General features: G+C 44.9%; 1 protein-coding gene across 1 annotated transcript in view; it reads left to right on the top strand.

Annotated features, from left to right (window-relative positions):
• Positions 1–17,989, top strand: part of LOC119177926 (phospholipid-transporting ATPase ABCA3) — a 175,109-nt gene that overhangs the window by 23,099 nt on the left and 134,021 nt on the right. Inside the window, exons 3-4 of the mRNA XM_075886165.1 lie at positions 2,406–2,473; positions 4,397–4,555. Of these exons, the coding sequence (XP_075742280.1) occupies positions 2,406–2,473; positions 4,397–4,555 (227 nt within the window). The remainder of the gene's footprint in view (positions 1–2,405; positions 2,474–4,396; positions 4,556–17,989) is intronic.

The following is a 17,989-nucleotide window of genomic DNA, read 5'->3' as shown; positions in this document are numbered from 1 at the left end:
CGCTCGCGCATACATGGAATGACAACAGGTCGCTTCTGCTTTGTTACGTCCCTTGTGCCGCTATCGCTGGTGGCATCATGTCGAAATTTTCTCAATAAAGCTTCACATACTGACGTTAACGAAACTGAAGAAAAACCCGCTGACACAAGCTTGCACATTAGGCAATTTAGTGAACAATGTGTGAGTGTCCCGTACTTGTTTACATTTGACAGTGAGTTTGCTTTTTATCTGATAGGTTGGTATGATAGTTGTTTGTGTTCTTTGTGCGCTTGTACGCATGCGTGAGGGCTTCAGAAGATGAGCTACGGTTTAATATCTGTCAGTTGCGAGTGTGCGCTTTTCCGTGTCCCTTCTTTCGTATTCTTTCAAGTTTTGCGCCAACGATGTTTTACGCAGCTATGCACCAACTAGCCCGACAGCATACGTTACTGAGCTATCCTCAATTGTATCGTACGCGTGTACCTCTAATGTGCTTAAACGCCATGTAGGCGTATATAATCGCTATAAACGCCTAAACACTATCAGCAATATGAGCGCATCAAGCTATCATATATCACCAGGAGTTTGAGGAATTGCAATATTTTCAAACTTCAGTCACGTTATACATCATTTATGCCGCAAGCAAACCGTTATGGGAGTACTGTGGTTACTGTGCTCTGCTGATGACCCCAAGGTAGGTTAATAAAGTTAATCTTCGGGGTAATTGCTTTTGCATGATAAGTACAAACAGCGCGATATTCAACCCGGGGACACAAAGGAAACGGCACGGGCAAGCGCTGTCTGTGTCTTCCCTTTTGTGACCACGTGTAGAATATGGTGGTGTTCGTACTTCAAAGTAGGTCGCGAGCTCGATCCTGGCTGCGGCGGCCACATTAGTCACGAAAACGTAAATGCTCGAGGTCCATGTGCTTAAATTTAAAAGCACGGGGGAAAAACTCATGTTGTCAATTTCAGGAGCCCTGAAATGCCATAATTCTTATAGCTGTATAGTCATAGGGTGGCTTTAGCACCAGCAATTCTATTGTACCGTTGCAAGCTCTCCCAGTTGATTGAAGATACACAGGCATCGTTGCAATATACTTTGGTTATAGCCTTTCTGCTGTTGTCATAGAAACAATGCAGTAGCTAGGTTCACGTTTCCCGCTTTTACAAGAACATTGGTCATTCTTTAAACAATTTAGTAATAATAGTCGTTGGGAAGTAGCAGCCGCGAACAACAGTGTGATAATGAGGGACGTCATAGTGAACGGTTCTGAAAATTTCAATAACTCGGTGTTCTTTGGCGTGCACGTGAATCTAAGCACACGGGTCTCAAGCATTTTCGCCTCCACCGAAATTGAGGTTGCCGCTAACTATTTTAATATACTTAAAGGTTGCATCGAATAGAATTGAAATGTTGCGCTTGAGTTACTTTGATCATTGTTGTTTCCATTTTTTAACTTGAATAAAAAATGTGAAGCTGATCATCAAGATAAGGTGCAATATCAACGTACCTTGACTATTCATTCGTCCTATGCAAAGCAAGACATGAAATAGTCGTACTCAAAAAGTGATCCTCTCTCGTGAAAGGTGAGACAAACTCATACATAAAAATATTACGATTCAGCGTATGTTCTCCGAAGTTTTCTAAATGCTATCAAGGTCGGGTACATAAATAGTACGCACCCACTTCAGCTAACAATTGCTTGAATACACTGGCATGACTTCTGTGATTCTAGGAGTGCTTAGAAGACAAGCTGAAGAAATACAAAAGTTCAGACATACTATTTAAGCTTTTTGCGCGCAGTTATGCCGATACCCGGAGTTTGTATGCAATAATATTAAAAGAGACGAAACATGTTTTTTCGCAAGGAAAAGCACAGCCATTTTGATGCAAAATCAATTTTAGAACTTTTGGGCAAGTGTATCGTCTCAGCAGTTTAAAGACATAGCTTTGTTGGCAAATCAGAACTCACTCGTTGTTACCAACGGTTCGGGACCTTAATCAGTCCATTGTATAGATTAGTTTTGTATAAGCTAATCATTTACTCAAATAATTTTTACTTTTACGGGCAGGTAGCAAAAAAGTGTTTGTACATACGAACGAACTTTAGACACTTTGAATTCGCTAATAGTAGGCATGGGCACTATAGTAGAATTTATCGAAAACAAATAGGGATGAAGAAGGAACCACACGGACACAGCTCAATTTTCCCGTGTTTTTTTTCTTTTTGCGCTAAAGTTTGCTATGATGTTGTACCAACTCGCCCCACAAGCCACTGTTTCGAAGTATAAGCATTCAGCGCTTTACCAGAATCTGCATATTGCAACGTAAAGACATATTTGATTGTTTGAGACGTCCTACAATAAATTCCTATTCACTTAGGATGGTTTTCCATCTTTAAACTTCTGCATTCTGTCCACAGACTTTATGTTGGCGGAGCAGGCGAAGATTGACTCTAACTTCCTGGAAAAGGCCAAGGGTTCGCAGGACGTAAGGCGACAACAATTTGTTTTTTTTTTCGCATCACCTTTCAGTCATCACTCATCACCATCATTCAGGGCTCTAGAAATCAATACATAGCACTTTCTGAAGGCGTATATAAAGTAGTACTTAAAAAAAGTTATTTTCTTTGGCACCATGTGACATTGCTCATAATATTCAGGGTGCATCTGTGCTCGACGTGTGCGGCCATACAAAAGGCTGCCGAAACCCGGGAACGTGTAGTCTAGAAAGCATAACATTTCAATATCTATGAAATGATTTTGCAAAATCTTGCAAGATGCACGAAACTTCGAAGTTATTTCAGAGTGTTCGCGATCATCGCGTCGACATCAGAAGCGCGTGACGTCATTTCTCGACGTTTAGTTTCACTTTCTTGTCACTCGGCCTTGTTGACATTGCATCGCTTGTTTGGAGTTTCAGATGGCTATAGAGTAAGGTTTATTTTTGCACGCCGCCGATAAGCAAGGCGCAGATGTAGGCTGAAGTTAAATGCCAGCGACGTCTTACATGCAACTGCGGCTTCATTACGTGTCGAGGTGCAATAATTAGGGGAAATACATGTGGGTCACCTCGATCATACAAGACTAAGATATGCGAAATTAAAAAATAATGGCATTAGAAAAGGAACATATTGGAATGACCTGCCTTTTTGGTCTTGATTGTCCACTTTTTATTTCATGTCCATGCGTGCTGAGTGTAACTGATCGACAACATTGCTTTGTCGGCAGAAGTCGCGTGTATGAACAGGTCTTTGTGTTGCACATTATGCACTATTTTTACGATCCGCAAGTGCCGTTTTCTGGGCTGCATTTTCACCCACTCACCCATTGGTAGCACAATGCTACGAGAAAAGAGATAAGGAAGTCGATGGGCTTGTCACGTGTCCATTAGCAACTTACATTGTCGTTTTTATTTTTCACGCGCATTAATTTTGCTGTAGTCTTCATGATGGTGTGTTTGTGAGCGCCTGTCGGTTTGTCGCCTCTGCTTCGTTCAGCAGTTTCGCTCTGAGAAGTTCTGCACAAAAATAGTCATTTGGCATGTACACTTCAATTCGACATTTAATTTTCCGTGGCTCCAAAGCGTTGCACGACAGGCAAGGCTGGAGCGTTCCAAAGAGAAAAAAATCATCAAATGCGAAGCGCATACGCTGTCAGAGATGTAGAGTATTTTATTTTCGACACAAGGTTGCTGAAATGTTGCACAGTTCAAAGAACGTTTTCTTGTTTTTGCGTGTGGTGACGTTCAATTGATAAGGCCATGGATTGAAGAAGGCACCAACTCTTTCTTTGCATGTTCGTCTATTATAGCACTGTGCGTTTAGTTAGAATACAAAACAGCAATGTCACCAGCCCAATATCACAGCGCCGAAACCAATCTAAGACATTTCATTAAGTGGGATTGTTTTACGTGGCCTCACGCAAGTGTGAACAACCAGTCTGTGCACGTCACTTTGAATATGACAGTTTTCAGCTTTCGAGGTTATTGTGGGGCTGCATGAAAGACCGTCGATGACAAAACTACATGGGAACTGCTGGCTTTTTTTTTGCTGGGTCGCGGAACGTGAAAAGTTCTCAAAACTGGAGTCGGAGTTTAGAATAACCTTAACGCTATTGGTGACCTCGCTCGCACTCAAGTTTTAGCATACAACTTTTTAGTCAATTAGGTAGGGTGTGACAACCTGTAGACACGTTGGCAAGTAGACAGACTGTTCATAGGAAAACACGAAATTTTCCACAACAATCGTTCGAGAACAACTCCCTGCCAGTTTATCGATATCCTGACACTGAGCGCTCGTTTGTCAATGTCGTACCGAAGTTTTCTTAGAAATGCTTCGCTACCATTCGGCGCACTGACATGTGTACATACGAAACTAATAGAGCAGTTCACTTACGCAGTCATTCATTTCAGGTTCCGAAGGTGTTTCTACGGCGACTGCCCGATGCACCGCCATTCATAGATCAAGAACAGTTCCGAACCGGCTTGAAATACATCACGGTTATGGTCTTCAGCATTGCGTTTCTGCGCCGAGTATCAGCTATAACGCAAGAGCTGCAATCGGGAATGAAGGTGAGTCACTCTTACTTTTTTTCGTATACGTCTCTAGGATGCCGTTGTTTGTCTGTTTCTGTTAGCTTTGTTAAGCTGTGACGTGGAAGTGTCCATGCCACGACTGCTATACGGGTTATCGTATCCCCTGGTGAAACAAAAAAGGGCTTCTAGCTTTATTAAAGTGAAAGACTTGCATGTGTAATGACTCGAAATATCTGGCGACCGTGATCAGCCCGAAAAAGGGAATATAAAACGCGTAAAAGTTGGCAAAACTCACCCGATATTCAAGTCAATGAAACGTACCACTAGTAACATGATCTAAATGTCACGTGGCAATCAACGACGCCACGACTGTCGTGATGGCATCACATCGTCTCTTGGTCAAAGGAGGACTGATTTAGGGGTAGTGCAACACCACGTCACGTGTAGAATAAAGTTGCCACTCACCCATACCAGATCCCGTGTAGAAAGATGAGAAGCTGGTGGAAGGAGGGGGAACAGTCAGAGCCTATAGGATTTAAAATATAAACACTCGTTAGCATTGCACCAAGATACTTCGATTTCTTTCGCATTCTTTAGTGCTGATATAGCGATACAGTGCTTAACTAGATACAATGGATACAGTCTTTACACTGTATCCATTATCATCTTCTTCAGTGCCTGATTACATGAGTTGTAAGTATACCTTCATTGCTGTAAATGATGTAGAGCCAACGGACGGGGCCAGGAGGGAGAAAAGCGAATATGGAAGCGGAGTATGTTTATACGAATGTAAGTTTTCACTGCTAGCTCAATAGAACTGCAGTAATTAACACTTTCGCAACATTGTTCTTGACCTGACTAGTTGGTGACGATGCATAATAGCTTACGGCGCACTCTGGGACACGGGAGGAGAAGGGACACCATGTTTCTTCGTGTGTCCCTTTTTAGTTCGTGTCTCAGTGTGCACTGTAAGGTATTATTAATAGACAGCGTCTGCAGCAGCAACACGGACGCAGCCTGCCAGCCATTTGCAATGGCAGGCCACGTCCATATGGCTTTAGTTGCGCTTTAGTTGCGCGTCCATATGACGCGCAACTAAATCTGTCTGTTGACACTTTCGGCTGTGAAACACAAACGTGTGGTGCAAAGCGTGCTTGCTTTCCGCCGTGGCACCTCTTGGTACTCGTCTCTTCACTGACCATAGAATAGAATAAAGCAGTTGTTAACACGCGAACACTTCCTGTGACGCAAGTAAAATTTTTAAGCAGCAGCCGAGTGAAAGGTTGCGCTGAAGTCTAACGTTCCGCGTAACGGCTGAAGTCGTGTGTTAAGGGGATGCAGCAATTCATGCGGAAGAGGTGCTCCCGCATGACATACCAGTGGTCTGTTTGCGATTCCGGTGGACTATTTTCAGGGAAATCTTTCAAGCATTCAGTGGCCGGCTCTTACTGACACACGACGTGACAAAGGCCTCAGATCAGTGGTATAGAAATGTACAGGGAGGCGTACTATAACGCGTCCGACTACAACAAGACCTCCAGGTTCACAAAATAGAGCAGGACGACAATTGAATTGTTTAAATAATGGCAGCATATCCACGGAGTGAATGATGGATAGTGGGGCGAAGCATCCGTCCGTCCATTCGTTCTTGCTTCCGTCCACCCAGGCGTGCGTCTTTGTGGCCGCTCGTGCGTCTGTTCGTGCGTCCACATGTTCATCTGTGCGTCCGTTCCTGCTTTCGTCCATGCATCCACTCCTGCGTCCGTCCATGCGTCCATCCGTCCGTGCAGCTATCCGTGCGTCCATCCGTGCATCTGTCTGTGTGTCCGTTGGTCCACCTATTCAACACTCCAAGTATCACCATCTCGCATCTTTTCATATATTCCGCATATAGAAGCACCGCCATTCAGCGGACATTCCAAGGACTGAGCGAGAGGAGGCACACATACACTTTCTTACGGCTTGTGCGTCGTGTCTACTTCTCACCTTTAACCACCTCGAGTTCATGGTATATACTAGTTCACTGTATTCATGGCACTGTGGCCCAACGCTCGCTAAACCTTTCCAAAACCTAGGAGGTTACGCCCAGCGAGTATGACGTAGGAACCTTTTCTTGTCTTCTGTGCGTTGTTGAACAATAAAAAATTCGCAGCGTGCGCGTTAACTAAAAGCCGAATTCTCCTGTCTCTCATTCCCTCTTAGCAGCTATTGGCATGTACATTGAACACTATCTTTTATTGTTCAACAACGCACTGAAGAAATCTCTCACCGGCACTACCTTGGAGGTCAAAATGTAATATTTGTTACACACTACTACTATGGCCACGAGGGACGAACGGGTAACGCTATAAGGAACTTATGGACATATTACGTGCCACTGAAAACTTTGATTGTGGTCCGACTAATATTCGCGCCCGAGATCACACGTATGTCGACTGCTGCACCTTCCATTTCAGTGGTCTTTGGTGCAACTGTGTGCACATGGCAAAGTTGTCTGAAGCGTACAAAAGAGCTCGCTTTGAGTGCGTTCCTAATGCTGACGCAAATCTTTTGCGTTGTTCTGAAACTTAATTATAATAACCCCATTACTGCCAGACAGGCGTCCATCATTTTTCTTACCCATTGTTTCATTCGTTGTCAAAAAGTCCTTAGAGCACATGTCACTCACATAAGATATCGTGTACCTCGTAATACCTTTATGATCCTTAACGTTTTGGTAGCGCTATTACGTAAATTGAGCAGATTAAGCTGCCCTTATATCAGCAATGGAACATTGGCGTTAAAATATATAATGGATACTTGTGCACACTTTTATTGCGTTCATAGAAGTTGTGTAATGTTGGGAAGCGACACTGTGTCCTTGCAAGACGCGGCGATTGTCGCAGTGCACTCTAAAAACACAAAACGAAAAAAAAATTGGCAGATCCCACGTACAGTGGGAATTGGTGATATGCGAAGCACGAATGAGAAGTGTTGATATGTCACTTTAAAAACAGCACAATGTTCTGAGGTGGAGGTAAAGCAGGCCGTACAGGACTTCCGTGTCGTAATTATCATGTTTGAATGTGTCGTTTGCCTTCGTCGTTTATTCACGTCACGTGATACCAAATTTAGTATATGTGGAGCTAGCGAAACGGCCGCAAGCGCGCTATGAGCGTGTTATGTTGTCATTTCCTTACGTGACCTGCGCGTCAGGATTATCATGTTTGCACCATTCATAGGTTTCGTCATCCATTGACGTTATGTAACACCGAATTTGGTATATGTGGAGCTAGCAAAACGGCCGTGAGTGCATCATGAAGGGCCCAATATACTAAAATGTAGCGTTGACGCGCGCGCACGCTGAGCACAGCAACGCTACGTTGCAAAACGCAAGCACTCTATAGCACAGAGAAATAAAAAAAACGTTAAGAGTGGACACTCCCGTAGACCCCAGCGGCCCAATCGACCCTAGCACACCTGGTGGTTGGTGAGAGCAAGTGGCGTGCGCTTCCTCTTTCGGTTTCACTGGCGCAAGTTTTGAATTACTTTGTGTAACCGACGTTTGGCTATGGCGAAAGTTCATGATTTCAGACCACTTTTCATCGCCCAAATGGATAGTTTTTGTAGGTCGTTTTGATTTAGCGATTCCCTGTTTTGTTTTGTTCAGTGGTTCGTGCGAATTGCTCGTGACGTAATTTTTATTTCGATTAAGTTATATTAAAAAAAGATGCAGGTAATGATAATTCACTACGGTTTTATTCATCGCGCTTGTGTTTTTCTTTTGGAACAAGCGATCAATGTATATATCAGTCAAAGAGACAGAGTACCCGCAATGTTTTATTCAAAGGCAAGGTAGAGTCTGAGAATATAAAAAGCACAATATGACAAAGGTAGACAACAAATGCATCTCGCCTTACAAATAAATTGTAACAAATATTGTAACAAATACAGAGAGAACACAGATAATGCACACATCGCTAGAGTTGGCAGAAGCCGAGAAGCTGGTGAAGTATGACACACCGGGCCAGTGGGTAAGTAAGGATCTATGGCAAAAACACAGCGCGCAATGCTGATGAAGAAGGAACAAGTGACATATACACAGCAATGAAGTAGCGAATCACGCCTGGGGCTAACCGAAATAATGCATAGAAAAAAAGAGCGCACAGAAACCACACGACACAATATAGCAGAAAGGCAAAGGTGCAGTGTGCTGGCTGCGCTTAAGAACAGCTAGCCCAAAATGAAAAAAAAAGCAAACTTGATGCCTGCTTGTCCTCAGAAAGGTAGGGCTTTGCAGCTTGCTCACTACGTGAAAGACAAACTTTATGCTACAACACTGGCAGGTCTTGTGGCTCTTCTTATGTGTCACCTTCATCAAAAACTTAAGATCCCAAGTGATTTGCGTCTGGGTGTTGCTGTGACGCTTGCGAGCTAAAATAGATTGTAGTCATCACTTATCCAGAATTGTGGACCTTAATTGGTGCTACGAGAGCAGTATTACAGGGCTAATAAATAGCAGAAGGAAACCACTTTGGCTCATTATTTTTCACAAAGGCTCTACATCGTACGTTATCACTCACAAGCTATATAAAAATAAAATGGCAGCGTCCGCAGCCCCATCAAACGCTACAAGTTTGGGTATTCTTTGGAAAATTTTGATGGGCGAGATGAGGAGGTTTATGAGAAGCTAAAATACGAAAAGCGTGATAACGTGAACCGTGCCCACTTCATACTGTGTTCCTTACCCGCTCGAAGACATTTCAACAAGCGGTTTTGTTATCGATATATTACTTGAGCTGGAGAGATAAAGCATACACAGTGATCAAGCGACCCACAGTAAAGTGTACAGTTCGCCTGCATTTGCTATAAAAATACAGACAGGATACCCAACATTCTTTTTAAGGTTATGCAAATCACTTCGAGCGAATACACAGTGTCCCTACTCCTCATAGCGGGTAACCAAAACAATGTATGCAACGAAGGAGTGGTTAGTCCAGTTGAACTGAGTATAAGCATATAAGACCATAATGAAGTCTGCTGTGACGAAGTAATAACATAACAAAGCTATTGCAGGATTCGGCTCAACTCGAATACTTTAGTGTAAACCCGCCGCTAATTGCTAACCTTTGAACTTGTCAAGCTGTATGCCTGAGATTGAAGACTGGAACCTAACCCTATCTAAGTTTCGGTTCACAAAACGCACATGCCAACATAAACGAACCCGGCAAAACATTTTCAGAAACTTCGCGCGACACCCAGCAGAGCAGAAATGAAAATCGCCAACACTTGACAGATGGTGATGAAAACATCGCGCACTTTCAGGTGATGTGCAGTGGCCTCAGTCATGGCAAGAAAGCGAGATTCAAGTTGTTGTATGTATGCAAAAGCTGCTTCTGATGGCACAGTGAGATTTCCAAAAAGTTTGCTGGGGACGTGGTATGCTTTGAGCATTGTGAAATACTGGTGGGTACCCTTAAGCGTCTCACGACTGTCGTCTTTCAGTAACTGTGGGCAACTGCAACCGTCACATGCATTCCGAAGGAAGTGTTTGATGATAAATCCAGCTACATAATATTCAGCAGAGTCATCGATAATATGGGAGTGAATGTTGGTCGCAAGTTCAGAGAGATCGTCTAGAGCGGGAAAGTCGTCAGGCTGTGGCTGTGCACACTCCTCATTATCCACAAGAGACGCACTGGTGAGGGAGAATGGCGAGAGCTGCTCCTAGAGGTCACATTCATCATACTCAACATTTTCGTATTCTGACAGCCTGAAGAGTTTTCTTATGCAGATGTGCTTCAGGCCACAAATAAATTGTGCTACATTGGGGTTGGTGTTGCAACCCTGTTTTTGCCTAATGTGGCCAAATATGTTCTCCAGAGGATGCTGTTGAAGCCTGCGTGTTAACAGGTATTCAAAATTGTAATTTTTGGAGAGGTCGTCCCATAGTTGACAAATAGCCTGAATTGTAATTTGCCAACCTACGATGGTTTGTGGTTGACGTCTGCCAACAAACTGCCATGATGCAATCCAGGGAAGCTGGCCTCGGAGGAAGTCAATCAGCTCTGAATCATTTTTCATGATTGCATGCCGCAGCTTTTGCGAAGTTCTTTTTTTACTCGAGCTGTTCAAGGTATCGAAAATCCTGTCCATACGATCCCAAAATTGAGCTGTAGTGATGGCCGAGGCAGGCAGCACCTTCGCATACACCATTGCCGTGATAGCAATCGAAACTGATGCACTGAGGACCTGAGTTGCTCTGCTGACCTTCATATTAGAAAAAGGTTTCTGATGAACGTGCCGTTCAGTCAACTTTGGAGCCAATCGCAACCGCAACTCATGTGAAGATTGGTAAAGGCTTACAATATGCGACCACTTAACGATGTCATCCCCAATGTATAACTTGTGTGCTTGGACATTATCGCGCGTTGTTTTAATTACATGCGGAACATCAAAAATATAATACACCCACTCACTATTAACTTCAAAAAAAGGCTTTGCTACAGTCACTCTTAGTTGGTTAGCGAGACTTACATTTGAACTGCCCTGGTCACAAATGACTGCTTTCACTGCAATATTAATGCTACTAAGCTCCAAAATGAGTGACACCAGCAAGTTATGCATAACAGACGATGGTGTTGATGTGTGCCCTATAGTAAAAGCAACCGGTTGAACCCACTTTCTCGAAACACCAACAAGAAGAAAAACCAGTGCTCGATCAGCAATGGTTGAAGTGCGATGAGTGCCATCATCTGTAAAACCCTGGACAACGTCTCTTGCAGCATCATAGTAGAAATTCTTTTTGAGTGCTATTTCGTCAAAAATTAAAGCGCACACTCGGTCCCGTTCATTCCAAGCTTGAGTGTTTGTTGCAACGGAAGAAAGGTTTCCTGGAATTATGCCTGTAGTCATCTTCACATTAGCTAGCAACCTCCTTAATGAACGCCGTGAGGGCAAAGAAAAGTATGGAGCCAGAAATCGGCATGCTCGCGGACCTCGGAAGTTTAAGTGAAGAGCGAATTTCTTGAACCACACGCGAAACCGCTTGCCCTTGCGTTCGGGCCTCAAGCGAACATGTGCAGAAAGAAGTTTAAAAACCTCCTCGGTGACGTGTGGTCGGATAACTCCAAGGGCCTTTTGAAGTCGATGACGGTGCTTGGTGAGGCTGTCTCCGCAGTCTTTTGATAGTTTTCCGCTGTGCTGCTACTTTGGCTTGCAGATGTTTAATGGTTTGCTTGTACTTCATTGATGAAGACATTGCCGCTGGTACACAGGAACACACTGCAATAAAAAAATGGATGTAAAAGCGAAGAACAACTAATCCCATACGAGCACTTTCCTCACTCTTTCAGACCCAAGGTGCACAACTTTCTGTGGTGCAAAGTTTTCGATTCCACTGCCTAAAAACAAACCATTCACAATGTTGACAATGCACACAAAAAATGAAAATCACTGAGAGCCCACCCTTACATTTTGTAAGTGCACACGTAGTGTCCTTTTGAGGATAGTTTCCTCAGAATGTCCTAAACATAAAACACATATTAAAAACAGCTGCAATAAAAGCATAGTCACCATTTTCTCTAGGGCACTCGGGCGTTGAGCTGTTGACGGAGAAGTCTTCTGGAGGGTCTTGTGAAGCTTGGTCAGTGCCTCGGACAGTGCTGTCGGAACAATCTTGCGAGCGGCCTGCGGAAGTTTCTAAATCAATCCACTCTGGTGTTGAAGTGAACATACAACTTACCGGTCACACAAGTTCCTTTTGTGACAGCTGAACGACTGGTTAGGTTTTCTCCGGCAAGACGAAGTCAGCAGAAATTCTTTCACCAGCTACAAGGGAGCTGCCATTTGCAGAGAATTGGTCAACAGTAAATTTGGGTAAAAATAAATAAATCGCGACACTGAACGCACCCTGATCATCGGGGCACCTCAATGTGTGGGAGCCGCTTTTTGAAGCCTCTACCGCAGGTACTGAAGAAATGAAATTACGACAATGTGTCAGTAAGAGGCTTAAAATAACACAAACTGAACCTCATCCGCACCTTGCAGTGCAGCTTCTGCAGTTATGTCACAGTCACTATTTGAAGCGACGCTCAGAGAACCTGCATATATGTGCAGTTGGTACAAGTTACTAAGCTTGTAGCATGGGGAAACTCAAACAGCTCTTTCAAACGCATAAATTGGTCAAACGTGGAAAAAAAGAGAAGGCACCAACTAGGAAACAAGTAATTTGTGATTTTTGGAATTATCAACAGTGCCAGCTTTCACTGATGAAAGGTGTATGTACATGTGCACTCAGGCTTGAAGATAACATCAAATAGCCCTTTAAAGTCTTTCAAAATAAGTTGCGCAGGTCAAGAGCATCAAAAAACGACAGAAATGTAAAGCTGCTGTTAGGAAGGTAATAAATAGCCCACAATTCACAAAATTTAAGACTTTCCAAGTGTTACTTTTATAGTGAGGTTTCTCCATCGGCTACAAAGATCTTCGCGGTTAACTGTCGCCACTGATTCAATACAAGTGGCTGCTATTGCACATATTTGAGTTTCAGCCAATTACTTACATGGTGCAGCTGATTGCACACTGGGAACAGCCATTCTTGTAAGCCTTGTGTGCCCAGGGTCCATAAAACTTTGAGCAGTAAAATGGTCGCTACAAACCCTGTACGTTGCGTACAATAGGCTGGCCGGCTTACTCAGGAGATCATCGCGTCCAGCATACTGCATCCATGCTTTCATCCTGCATTGGCAATGAACTATCAGCTGAAAGGTGAAGTGCTTGAATAGGGATTTTTTATTGTTACCCTTACTGAGCAAGTACGAACAGTAAGCCTAAAGACATGCAAACCATACAAAAGTTTTAACTCACCTGCCGTCCCGTGGTATGCAGAAGAAACTCGTCCCAGGCTTCTTGTGGGTTCTGCCATTGTTGAAGCACCACGATACACAGCAGTAGCTGCCGTAGCTTGGACCGCCGGACGGCATGGCATCCGCGCGGTCTGTAAATGTTCTCAGTAAGTGGATGCTTCGCTGTCAAATTACGAAAAAGATATGTGCACGTCATAAGTGTACCAGCAAGCCCGTTTGAATCATTAGCTAATCGATGCACAATACGAAACCAGTGATACATCTCTGACCCATAAAACTCTGATTTACAAAGACAGACGTCAAGACCAAGTACAAAGATCTTCAGAAGTTTCGAGGCCGCTATCCCTTGTAATGCAATGGTATCGCGACCTGGGAACTCAAGAACACCTTCGTGCGTACGCAGTATTAGCAGTACATTGGGAAGAAAAATCGTAGTTGAAATTTGTGTGGTAAAATTATATTGGAAACGTCAAAAAAATTTGTGGGCAGCTTGCACTAGTGGCACAAGGCTAGCGAAGAAACAAAGATGATGGCCACTTGGCTAGTCCAGATTTGCCTCCGGCACGCCAAGAATTATTCGTGTTCCGAGCCTTCGGGAAACGCGTCGTGAAGCATGCGAGGCCCAGCTAACGCTTCTCAATATTTTGCACCGAGCCACCGAGCCTATGACCTAGCTGCCCAGCTATGCTCAGCGCACAGACGCTCGCGTCCGTGGCAGACGCAGCACGCATCACCTCGGCTTGACACCGTGCCGCCTTTGCTATACTGCATACGTTGCACAATGTTACCGTCTAGCCGCCGCATAGAGCCGCAAACTTTCTTTTTAGCGAACCTCCCCGTCCTTACAAGCTTCAGAAAAAGGTTGCAACTGCGTGAATGAGACGCCACGTAGGAAACAAACTCGCACACACGAAGCGCAACGTGTGTGTGTGCATCTTTCTATGTTTGTTGCATGGTGTCTTATTCGCGCAGGTGTAACCATTTTCTGAAAAATTGACCCAACAAGCCCAACAACATGTCATTCAACAAGTTTGGCTTGAAAACGTGCCTCACCTGTTATATCTCACACACGGAAACCCCGACGCAGCCGACGTTGACGAAAGCGCCGAAAGCTTCCCGCTGTCAGTCATGCATGGGCTTGTCGCTGGGTGTATGGTGTTTATGACAGTACGGCTGAAGAAAAATAATCGCGTAAGGTGTGTTGTATAAATTGTTTTTATGTATAAAGAACATACCAAATTTGGGTGTATAATTATTACTTTGTAAAAACAATTCTGTTGCATTGATTATAACTGTTTTTTTTTGCGCTTGCGTCCTCTGACGTTTGGTGAGAGCACTAGTTCGTTACGTAGTCGTGACGCACTTCCTGAGGCCAGGTTTCGCGGAGTGTCCTCTCTTGTCTTTTTCTTTCTCTATGTCTATAGTCTGACGCCAGGCGCGACCAGCGTCCGTCAGCGGGGCGCGACGGCAACCGGCGCGAAATATGACATGCTGCCTTTCGCGCCGTAGTGTTACCCAGACAACACTGCGTCTCCCTTTTTTCGTGACGGAGGTACGCCGGACGCGTTGAAACGCTCATGCGTCAAAGCAACGCAGTGGGGCACACGCCTGCCAGTATATGGCAGGACCGGCGCCTTGCGTGGCAACGCCGGCGTGACGCGACGAAATGAACGCCGGCGAGCACGCGCACCGTGCCACGTTGAACTGTAGTGGCTCCGTGACTGCGGCATGTAGTCATGTTCTCACATGGGGCACATCTCGTGATTATCATGTTTGCTCCAGTCACGTACCTTCGTCATCCTTTGGCGTCACGTAATGCCAAATTAGGTATATGTGAAGCTAACGAAACGGCCCCGAGCGTATCATTAGGGTGGCATGTAGTCATGTTGTTACACGACGCGCATGTCATGATTATCATGTTTGCATGTGTCATTTACCTATGTCGTCCGTTCGCGTCACGTAATACCGAGTTTGGTATTTGTGAAGCTAGCGAAACGGCCGCGAGCGCATCATGACCGTAGCATGTAATCATGTTGTTACATGACACGCATCTCGTGCTTATCATGTTTCCACCAGTATAATACCTTCGTTATCCATTCGCGCCCCGTGTCACAGGTCCCGTTAATTCGGGAGGCGATCGCCGGGCTAATTCCAAGGGCCGAAGTATCGGCCACCCGAACCCCACCACGAAAGTGTGGACAATTATGAAGTGGTCCTATTTGGCGCGCCAGCGGACGCCGGCTGTGGCCCAAAGAACAAGTCAGAGCCGAGAGTTGATAAACAAAACAAAATTATATTCTCAATTATGGCAGATCAAAACGATACACAAGTATGCACACTCTACAATAGTTGAATACAATAAGTCACCATTCAAACAACGTACTACGCAGTACAATCAGCCACTCTCGAAACAACGGACACAGACAACAACACGAACTACAATGCAGTCGCATGCATCCAACAACCAAGACGCTTAAAGACTAAAGAATTAGAACACTTATTCAGTCCAAAGTTCTTAGAACAAAAACTCCCAAGCATTTCCCCGAGGGTGAACATGGTTAAGTGCGAATACACGGGGTGATGCTATGAAGGGTATTTATTAATTCGCACTATTATATTTATTAATCACACTATGGTGCCTTTAGGGTGTAATGGTTCCTAAGAATCGCAATTTGATCACACGGGGGAGTTTACGTTAACTCACTGGCGAATACCAACGGATTTTAACTTTACTCCCCCTCACGACCCGCTCTCGACGGGAGACTGAGAGAGAAGGCGGGCGCGCGAGAGAGAGGGGTGCGCGCGCAGCTGCAGCGAGCGAGGAGAGCGGAGGAGCGAGCGAAGGGGGAGGAGGTATAAGGCGCGTTACTGACACCGATATCAGCGTCGCGTCCGTGGCTTATTCGGTAGAGCGTCGCGCTGCGGCCCGCCAAGTCCTCTTTATTTTAAAGATAGAGAGAAGACTGCGGACGCCGCCGACGGCGGTGAATGGTTTGGGGTCGCCTATAAAGTGTATTCACACTTAAAAGTCTGGATGATACGCTTCCGAGTTCACTCACTCAAAGTCCAGCATTGTTGTCGTTCCGCTGCCCCCGAAGTTTCTCATCCAGGAAACGTCGCGTCTTCACTTGGCCGCTCTCCAAGCTTCAAACTTCTTCGCCGAAAACACGTCGGCTTCCCACACGCAGCTGTTGCCACGCGTCTTCGCTCGATAGTGGTAGACACACACTCATGCCTGTAGCTTGAGTCTTCACACCTCAGGTGGAAATCCTCTTCTTCTCCTCCTTTGTCACGGAAGACAAAAGGCTTCGCTCACAAGGCGGAACACTCTACGCACTATGGCGCATACTTTCTTCTTCTCCTGCTTTGTCACTAAGGACAAAACCTTCACTGACAGACGCGGCGGGATACCCTACGCACTCTGGTGCTAACTTCCTTTTTCTCCTGTTTTGTCACTGAGGTCAAAACCTTCACCGACGACACGGCGGAACACCCTACGCACTCCGGCGCGAAATTCCTTCTTCTCCTGATCTCCCATCTCAGCTGCTCGATTAAATACCTTCCGCGCGAGATTCCAGAAAGTTCTCATCATTTCATCTGCGCGATACGCAGCGAAAGCTGGGGAAAGCGTGAGACGGTACGAGGGCCGTCCGCGAAAGATGACGCAACTCTGCATCACCACGCGCATTTCCATCGAGAACGTTCTAGGGCTTGCTCGGCCACCGATGCGAGGAGGTTTCGTCGGCGCACCTACGCTTCCGAGGGGAGAGGGACGCGCGCCCGGGGAGCTTTGGATGCTTATTTTCTTTTTTTTTATCGTTGACCTCTCGGCGCTTCGTCGCGAGAATTTGGCGGCGTGCCCTTTTTTGAGTGCTCGTTTTGTGTGACACCCCGAAATACCAAATTTGGTATAAGTGAAGCTAGTGAAATGGCCGCCAGCACATCATGAGCACGGCATGTAGTCATGTTGTTACATGACACGCATCTCATGATTATCATGTTTTCACCAGTCACATACTTTCATCATTCATTCACCTACTGTAATACCAAGTTTGGTATATGTGACGCTAGCGAAACGGCCACGAGCACATCATGAGTGTGGCATCGAGTCTTGTTGTTACATGACCCGCATGTCATGATTTATGTTTTAGGTCTGCCGCTTGTGTTCCCCATGCAATCATGTCATACCAAACCAGTTTTGCAACAAGCCATGTGAACGAAACCACTGCAAGAGCTGCAGGACCATGAAATTTAAATCATGACATTCATGACACCCGTGTAATGATTTTCATGTTATGGCTAGTGGAAAATGTTATTCATACAGTCATGATATTCCATACCAAGTTTGGTATTGACACCATTATCAAAACCGCCAGTAGAGCTAAAGGTTGTAGGCGGCTAGATAGATAGATAGATAGATAGATTGATAGATAGATAGATAGATAGATAGATAGATGGATGAATGGATGGATGGATGGATGGATTAGATAGATAGATAGATGGATGGATGGATGGATGGATGGATGGATGGATGGATTAGATAGATAGATAGATAGATAGACAGACAGACAGACAGACAGACAGACAGATAGATAGATAGATAGATAGATAGATAGATAGATAG

The sequence above is a fragment of the Rhipicephalus microplus genome, chromosome 1 (genome assembly GCF_043290135.1).
Source record: "Rhipicephalus microplus isolate Deutch F79 chromosome 1, USDA_Rmic, whole genome shotgun sequence".
Taxonomy (NCBI): domain Eukaryota; kingdom Metazoa; phylum Arthropoda; class Arachnida; order Ixodida; family Ixodidae; genus Rhipicephalus; species Rhipicephalus microplus.
The sequence above is the reverse complement of the archived record's forward strand: the minus strand, read 5'-3'. Positions and strand labels throughout refer to the sequence as shown.